General features: G+C 34.9%; 2 protein-coding genes across 3 annotated transcripts; one reads left to right on the top strand and one right to left on the bottom strand.

Annotated features, from left to right (window-relative positions):
* The first annotated feature begins 201 nt into the window (after positions 1-201).
* On the top strand, positions 202-1,723 carry LOC108855924 (probable WRKY transcription factor 11). Of its 2 annotated transcripts, none has more exons than XM_018629853.2 (3): positions 202-963; positions 1,229-1,357; positions 1,447-1,723. In XM_018629853.2, the coding sequence occupies exons 1-3, from the start codon at positions 299-301 to the stop codon at positions 1,625-1,627; spliced, it is 975 nt and encodes a 324-aa protein (XP_018485355.1). In that variant the 5' UTR covers positions 202-298; the 3' UTR covers positions 1,628-1,723. The 2 variants fall into 2 exon arrangements, with proteins under 2 accessions (XP_018485355.1, XP_018485356.1); XM_018629854.2 differs by having other exon boundaries at positions 203-963; positions 1,232-1,357.
* Positions 1,724-6,381: 4,658 nt separating this feature from the next.
* On the bottom strand, positions 6,382-8,238 carry LOC108849760 (sanguinarine reductase). Its single transcript, XM_018623362.2, has 8 exons — positions 7,916-8,238; positions 7,638-7,804; positions 7,466-7,550; positions 7,202-7,307; positions 7,020-7,106; positions 6,844-6,941; positions 6,660-6,769; positions 6,382-6,548 (listed from the first exon to the last, which is right to left on the bottom strand). Exons 1-8 carry the CDS (start codon positions 8,178-8,180, stop codon positions 6,483-6,485), a joined length of 984 nt encoding a protein of 327 aa, XP_018478864.2. The 5' UTR covers positions 8,181-8,238; the 3' UTR covers positions 6,382-6,482.
* Positions 8,239-9,369: the final 1,131 nt, after the last annotated feature.

The raw sequence follows: 9,369 nt of genomic DNA, 5'->3' as shown, positions 1-9,369 counted from the left end.
AATTTGAAGAAACGATAAAATTCCGATGCCGGGTGGGGTCCAGTAACCTCGAACTTGAAGGCCAAACTTTGATTGCTTTATACCGTGGAAAAACTCAACTTATCACAGCCGTTAGATCAAAACCTTCCCGCTTTGACTAAAAAATCTCAAAAAACCTGACCCGGTCACATCTTTCCTCCATATATCATGCCTTCCTTCCTCTCTCTTCTCTACCCACCATCTCTCTCTCTCTCATCTCATCTTCAACGTTCTTCTCATAGCAAAAAATAAAAATAAATAAACAGTGAGACCAACCATCATGGCCGTCGATCTAATGCGTTTCCCTCAGATGGACGATCAAAAAGCTATCCAAGAGGCTGCATCGCAAGGCTTACAGAGCATGGAGCATCTGATCCGCGTCCTCTCCACTAACCGCCCCGAACACAACAACAGCAACGTCGACTGCTCCGAGATAACCGATTTCACCGTTTCTAAATTCAAAACGGTTATCTCTCTGCTTAACCGCACTGGTCACGCCCGGTTCAGACGCGGACCGGTTCGCTCCCCACAGAAACAACAGAATCAAACCGTTAAACCCGAGTCTCCTCCGATCGTTGTTCCTCAGCCGTCTAGACCGACGGCGAAGCTTCTTCCGGCGGTCGTGGCTCCGCCGAGCATAACTCTCGATTTCACTAAGCCCACCGTCTTCGGATCCAGCTCCAAGAGCTCCGAGATGGACTTCGCCAAGGAGAACTTCAGCGTCTCGTTAAACTCTTCCTACATGTCGTCGGCGATAACCGGCGACGGCAGCGTCTCCAAGGGTTCCTCGATCTTCCTCGCGTCGCAGCCTGTGACCTCCTCCGGTAAGCCTCCGTTGGCCGGTGGTCATCCTTACAGAAAAAGATGCCTCGAGCACGAGCAATCAGAGAATTTTTCCGGCAAGATCTCCGGCTCCGGCCACGGGAAGTGCCACTGTAAGAAAAGGTATTGTTACGTCACCCGCCTGTCGCTTTAACAACTAACCCTAGTAAACACTTCAGTTATTTAATGTCCGACAATTCAACGCTTAGTTGACTATTCTGTCGCAGTATTATTTAATTAGCAATAACTCATTTCCCGGTTTAGTATACTTCCCCGGTTATCGCTCTAAATGACTTTTTAATCCCTTGATGCACGCAGCTCCATTTAGCTAACCGTTGTTGGTTCTTGTTTTTCGTTAATTAACATTTTTTTCTTTTATTTATTAAAGCAGAAAAAACAAAGTAAAGAGAACCATCAGGGTACCAGCGATAAGTTCGAAGATCGCCGATATTCCACCGGACGAGTATTCATGGAGGAAGTACGGTCAAAAACCGATCAAGGGCTCACCACATCCACGGTAACTAACTATCATACACTCTTGTATTATCCACCGTTGATGTTTTGAATACACGATCTAACGGTGTTTATATGTTTTTGATGATGCAGTGGTTACTACAAGTGTAGTACGTTTAAAGAGTGTCCGGCGAGGAAACACGTGGAACGAGCTTTGGATGATCCATCGATGCTCATCGTGACTTATGAATGGGAGCACGAACACAACCCGTCCGCGATGCAACAGAATGTTTCTTCTTCAGGCGTTAATGATTTGGTGTTTAATTCGGCATGACTTTGACTTGATTGTTTTGAGTAATAGAGGGATTGATTTGTAAATTTTTTGTACTAAAACATATTTTAATTAGAAAAAGTGAAAATTCCTTAAAAATACACAGACTGAATTTCTTTTGCTGAAAAAATACACAAACTTTTTTGGCTTCCCGAATAATACACAAACTAATTTTGATTGTCCATAAAATACACGAACTTTTGAATTTTGAAGGTTTCACACCTCGATTTTAACGGTGTAAACAGTGACTAACAGAATAGTAAGACACCGTTAGACACCGTTAACTCTGATTAAAAAGTTCATGTATTTTATAGACAACCAAAATTAGTTCGTGTATTTTTCGGGAAGCCTAAAAAGTTCGTGTATTTTTTCAGTAAAGTTAATTTAGTATGTGTATTTTTAAGGAATTTTCAAATGGAGTTTGGATATTTCATATACTATTCAGAGGCTAAATATCTGGACCCAATACATATCCAAATTTTTATATTTGTAAACTTTCGATTTGGTTTTGGACCAAATATTTTCGATCTGAAAGATCCATATCCCGAAAAAAACGGCCCAAACCCGACCCAAAGACCTAAAAAACATATTCTCTATCACATGATACAGATCCGAAATTTTATATTTGAAAAATGTCTAGACATTTTAGCCGGATTCAAAAACTTGAATCAGAACTAACCCAAAAATATCTGTCCAAAACCAAACCAAAAGTTTACAAATATTTGTTGAGTCCAATTTAGTCGAAATCTATCATATATATATCTAAAAATTCACAAACAACTCTAAATTTTACATTGAAAGTTTCATATTAATTAAAAATATTTCTGTTACAAAAACAAAACTAAAAAATATTGCAAAAATAATAACAAAATTGTTACCAGAAAGATCTTGTCGGATTGAATCTATTCGTGTCGATTTTATTAGGCCCAGATCTATTCAGATCGGTTCTTTTTGGTTTCAATTCTTTCAAGTAGAATAGTTTTGGACCCAACAAATATTTGTAAATTTTCGGTTTGGTTTTGGACCGAATATTTTCGGATCAGTTCCAATTCAAGTTTTTGAATCCGGCTAAAATGTCAAGATTAGGTCTAGATATTTTAGCCGGATTCAAAAACTTGGATCGAAACTGATCCGAAAATATTCGGTCCAAAACCAAACCGAAAGTTTACAAATATAAAAATTTGGATATGTATTGGGTCTAGATATTTAGCCTCTGAATAGTATATGAAATATCCAAACTTCATTTGAAAATTCCTTAAAAATACACATACTAAATTAACTTTGCTGAAAAAATACATGAACTTTTTAGGCTTCCCGAAAAATACACGAACTAATTTTGGTTGTCCATAAAATACATGAACTTTTTAATCAGAGTTAACGGCGTCTGACGGCGTCTTACTACTTCTGTTAGTCACTGTTTACACCGTTAAAATCGAGGTGTGAAACCTTCAAAATTCAAAAGTTCGTGTATTTTATGGACAATTAAAATTAGTTTGTGTATTTTTCGGGAAGCCAAAAAAGTTTATGTATTTTTTCAGCAAAAGAAATTCAGTCTGTGTATTTTTAAGGAATTTTCCCTTAGAAAAATTAGTCTCTAGTGGAATGTATTTGATAATACTAATCTCCTGGGTGCATTATGAAATTAGATGATCATCAGGTATGGGTACAAGGTAGTGGTTATGGAATTAATTGCGCACTAATTATATTTTTCGATGATTTATTTGTTTTCCTATTATTGATACAAATATATAGTTGGTGGAATGGAAGGTGCTGGATTGTTTTTTAAAGTAAAGTTGACGAGAGGCATGAATGATTAGAAAGTCAATGAGTTATTAACGAGTTAGGTGTTTGGGTGTTGAACTCACGTAATATTTGAGTTCTTAAAAATAAAATATGAATTTAATTTATATCTTACATGGGTTCAACCATTGTTCTAAAAAGCGGTATAAGCGGTTGTCTAGACGGCATTTAGGCGTTAGACATTATAGGACCGTGACGATTACTTTTTAAACCGCCTAGATAATTATAATATTATAATAATAAATAATATATTATTTATTATTCATAAATTATAATAATTAATATATTGTAATCTATATTCTTATGATAATAATTTTTACCATATATAAATAATAGTTTTTACTATTATTAAGTATAAAACATTACATATATTTAATATATTGTTCTAATTTATAAACGCCTAAACCGCTTAACTAATAATCTAGACGTCCGCTTAGTCGTTTTAGATGCTAGACGTTATGTCGACGCCCGCTTAGTGTCTATCGCTTTCTTGAACACTGGGTTCAACTGTTCAAGACAAGTTGAGGGTCAACTATATTAATTTAGACGAAGTTTCCTTTGACATTTTATTTCCTTCCAGTAACTTTCATGTGTCACATTCGCATTTATACGTATTAATATGTATGTCAACATCCATCCATACGACAAACACTTTGGCACGATGAAACAAAATCATAGGTGGACAGCTTCTCGCTATGTTAAAGGGTACGAAAAAGCTAATACGTTGGGACAAGTTTCAGTTTCTTGTTAAGAAGGAAGAATCAAAGAGCATTAACACTTTGCCCCCACCAGCAAAACAGAATACACGATAACATGAAAATACAAAACGATCTCACCACCAAATCATGTGGTACAAAAAAAAACATCCTCATTTGAGGTTTCTCAAAGAGCTTGCGTAAGCCTTTAGGTTGCCTAAGACATCAAGCTCATCCAAGCCATAAAGATCTAACTAATTCTGAAAATTAGAGACAAAAACTAATTGCTTAATTCTCTTCTAATGTGGATTGAATCCATAAAACTGCACTTTCACATAACCACTGGACCAAGACCAACACCGTATTGATAAATACACAAATGTTACTTTATATTTTTTCTGTAAAACCTATACTCCATTCGCTCCGTTGATGTAGATATTTTTTTTAAAATGTTTCAAAAATAGTTTTATTGTATGCATACACAAAAAATATGAATTAAAAAAAAAACAAATTGACTTTATTGAATTGTTATGGGCTAAGAGTTATCAAAAACTGATAATTATAGAAAATGATATATTTATTATAGTGATTTAATGTATTTTATATGTGTAAAACACTAAAAACCTATTTTGTAGAATGGATGTAGTAAAAGTCAAAAGCTCATCACTTTAATAAGCCCATTCATAAATCCCTCTTGCATGATATGTATTGATAATAATATATGGTAGCTTGATTTTTTGTTCAAACAATAATAATATATGGTAGCTTGATAGAAAGTAGAATTTTCATATATATATATATACATGCTTTCTTTTTTGGTAAAATATATATTTACATACTTACCATATGTTTTAAGAATTTTTGTGATTTTTAATAAAACTATACACTCGAAGATTTTTAAGAAGATTCAGAAAAGTTGGGATTACTTGTATGGTTTAATTATATGATCAAGTTGCCTAACTGAATCGTAATCATACGTAACAGTCAACAAAGTGAAATGATAACATGTCTGTCACTATTGGGATTTTACATGGTATGACTGAATAATCGCGTGGTCGTAAGTGTAATCTATTCAAACACTTTTCTTCATTCTATTAGTTGCCATACTTTGAAATTAACAACTGAAAACAGTAGAGGTCTGCTTTCTAGCCTGGTCCAATCAGACTGTTCTTTGTTATTGACATTAGTTTTGGCGGAACGTAACTTCTACTTACGGGTTGAGTTATACGGTTTCGAATATGGGACCTCTATACAACAATTTACATTGTTTTTTAGTGGGACTTTATTCACCTATCATTCTTTTTGTACGGCAATATTTCACATAGTTGAAAGCCAAGACAAAGTCATACATAAAAGATGATTCAACTATATATCCACCAGATGGTGCAGCTGAAATCTTCTGGGAGCTTCTGGTTCAGGTTGAAATTCAGAAACAGATCCCTCCACCTAGCGACGGTGGTGTTCCTAGATTAGTCAGTTTTGTGACTGAATACTGCAATAAACTTGTTGGAGATAACTACAAGTCGACGCTTACTCAGGTTCTGCTTATACATAGAAGCTGGAGATCAGAAAGGTTCCAAGATAACCAGCTGGTGGACATGCTACAGCTTGTGATCTTGTTAAGAAGGGATGTATAGGAAGCAATCTACGTGGGTCATACCAGAAAGATATTTGAGGGAGAGACTTTGTCAGCAGATAGTTCAGGCTATTGTGCCGGTTTACAGAAGCTATATGCAGAACTATGGGCCGTTGGTTGAGGAAGACGCTAGCTCAGGTGGATAAGATTCTCAGCTCTCTTTGCATATCTAAACCTATGAGATATTGAAGTTTCAAAGGAACACCGCCGAGTGAGAAACTTAAGAAGGATGTGGACATTAGACGCACTACTTCCGCTGTTGCCTGATCGAAGCCATATTCTATTGTTGTCTGAAAATGTGATCATATTGTGTCTGCTCTTCCATCTTCAATGGAGAAGCAGATGTAATCTTTATACGTATATAAAATACTGTCAATCAGGTATAGCTATTTAGTCATTGATCAAGGGCTCCTTTAGTTCATTTATCTCTTAAGGTTTCATGTTAGGGACCAGGCTGGTTAGATTACTCTATTTAATGCGATAACTAGAAGATCAGCAATGTCCTTGTTTGTTAGTTGTTGTGCTAGATTTGTAACTTTTATGAATTTTTATATCAATAATGAACAGTTTCTCTGTTCTCTCTTCGCCTTCTCTTATCTCTCAGTTTACTTGTGTTGCCATGTGAATTTGATCATGTTTATGTATAGATGAAAAGTTATTACACAAGTATATGTGTATACACAAGTAGACCACCATATCTGTACACATTTCTCAGTAGCATCTCCTATCATTTGGATTCTGCAACTTTAAACAACTCTCGCCATTTCTGTGGATCACTTCCTGGACCATCTCCCTGAAACCACAACATTATTAAAACAAGGGTCACAACTAAGGCTTTTTGATTCTTTAGGACACACCCTTAAGACATGTTCCTTGGACTTTCAAAGGAAACTGTTTGCCATACCTTGACTGAATTGATCTCATAAGCTTTCCCTTGTGTGAACTCAATATCAAGTGCCTGTATGCAAGCTTCAGCCACCACAAGTCTGCTTACCTCTCCAACAAGTTTATCACCTGTTACAAGGGAACCTTAAACCAAGCCCTATCTCAAGTTTTTATAGTTCAGCATCCAAGAATCTGAAATTCACCTTGACCAATAACAACAGCACGCCGTTCACCGGCTGTAGCTTTGAGCAAAGTATTGAGATCATAGGATGTGTATGGTCCATCAGTCAATCTACCCGGTCTGTTACCATGATACAGTAAAACAGTAAACCATAAGTTGGCTGCATTTTGTAAGTTGTAACTCTATTTATAACCAAACCTGATAATGGTGAATGGAAGACCAGATTCCCTAAGAAAATCTTCCCCCATCTTCTTGTACTTAAGAACCCCAAATAAGTTCATGATGCTGGCAAAGGAACAAGACAAGAAGAGACACATACTACATGTCACATGATAGTTCAACTTTAAGTACTTGGCAAAGTTACTACTATTAAGTCTCACCTCCAAGGAAGCTCATCAGGCTTGGTGACACCTACTGATGAAACCAGAACAACTCTCTCCACCGATGAGGGCAGTGCTGAAATGAGATTCCTCACACCTTCCCAATCTTTTTTTGAACACAAAAGAAAAATCCACAAAGTCCCAAAAGAGTTATAATCAATCATGACATGCAGCAATGTAAGAGACCCCTTGGTTCATTTTTATTTCCACATTGTTGACCACAATACAAGATTCATAAAAGACTACGGAGAGAAACGTTCTCACCTACTTTATCAGGTGTGTTCTCTCCACTCCACCTCTGAGAAGGGAAAGCTGTAGTTCCCGTGCAGCAAATCACATGTGTCACACCCTATACAAATCCGTAACAATTTAAAAACATAAATATAATAAAAGTACAAAACTTAGGAAGTGATGAGAAAATACAAGAAGACAGAACCTCAAACATGGATGGATCAAGATCCTCTGCATTCCTAGTATCACCTTTAACTACCTGTAATGAATCTTCATCTTGTTTACCGAACAACTTGGTAGCTTTCTCAAGATCACGTAGCAATAGCCTTGACTTAATGTTCCTCTTGAGCAATGAAGCTACCACTAGTTGCCCTGATACCAAAATACATTATTGAAGAACCAATTGTAAGAATAAAAATGAAAACTTTGAGAAATTCAAGATTAAACCATTTGAAGTAGATGATTATGGGGTTTGGTTCGTACCGACACCACCAGTGCCACCAACGACAAGGACAAGCTTTGATGAAGAGGATAGAGTAGAAGAATCGACGGCTTCTTCTGCAAGAGCTTGAATTGGAGAGGATGATGGAGATAAAGATGATTCATTTCTAACTAGGAAGGAAGAAGTAAGGCCAGAAGAAGAAGATGATGAGAGTGGCAGAGACGTAAAAAGAGGGATTCTTAGAGAGGGTTTTGGGTATGTTGTAGATGGAACAGAAGGAGGAGCAAAGCTGAGAATGGTAGCCATGAATGGTCTGAGCAACCGCGAGAGAGAGAGGGAGGGAGTATAATTATTGTCGGGATAAGTCATTAGTTTTTCAGTTACAAAAAAAAAGTTATTAGTTTTTTTTTGGTAAAATAAAGAGTCATTAGTTGTTAACTTAAAAAAGACAAAACATGTATTTTGGTCAATGTAAAATAAATAAAATAATACTCCATAATGTTAGAAAATTGTTCATTTTAAAAAAATATTTTACATTTTCTTACAAAACAATAATGATAAATTGTAAAATTTAAAGAATAATTTTATTTATTAAAATTTAAATATTATGTACTTAAAATGAAAATATTTATCATAAAATAGTGTCTTTATATTCAAAATTAATTGTATATTCTAAAAATATTTTTGAAAACACCAAAACATATATTTCATCGGTTTTTCAAAGATGGATGTTTATGCATTAACATATTAAAAAATATAATAAAATTTTAAAATTAAATATATTTTTTTGTATTTACCAATTTTCCATAATTTTAACTAATAGTATTTAAAAAAAAAACAAAACTATTTTTCTAGAGTTTAAAAATTGTTATTATTATTTAAGAAAAAAATTTACATAAAAGTTTTATAACATGCAATCTTTTTAAATTAAAATTTTATTTTAATAACTTTATCTTTTAAGAACAAAAGATTATTAGAAACTTAATTAGAACATTTTTAACGCATGGGTGTTTATTATTTTTTGTAATAAAAAAAGAGCCAATCTTGGATCACTACGTATCAGTAGAGTCCGCGAACAGTACAAAAGTCGGTACTTAAATAAGCAGCAGAATAATCGGTTGTTAGAGCACCCTCAACGCAGGTGCTTGATGATGATGCTTAGTGTAGGCTCCACAAAAAACCCAAAAACAATTGTTTGTATCGCCTAAATAAGCATCGATTTAATGGGTTGTTTGTACTGTTTGCGGATTCTACTGACATGTGACAGTCTGCGATTGGTTATTTTTTAATTTTTTTCTTCTTTTTTCATAGAAAAAAATAAAAATAAAATTAAAAATAAACATCCCAAATGAGTTTCGTTGTTAATGATGCTCTTACAATTTTGTGAGACCAACCTATTTTTTTATTAATTTTTCATAAGCATCTCCCATAAGCAGCATTGGATAAAGATGCTCTTATAAATCTAGATGGCCAATAAAATTTGATGACTTAGGAA

The sequence above is a fragment of the Raphanus sativus genome, chromosome 4, assembly GCF_000801105.2.
Source record: "Raphanus sativus cultivar WK10039 chromosome 4, ASM80110v3, whole genome shotgun sequence".
In the NCBI taxonomy this organism is placed as follows: domain Eukaryota; kingdom Viridiplantae; phylum Streptophyta; class Magnoliopsida; order Brassicales; family Brassicaceae; genus Raphanus; species Raphanus sativus.
The sequence above is the reverse complement of the archived record's forward strand: the minus strand, read 5'-3'. Positions and strand labels throughout refer to the sequence as shown.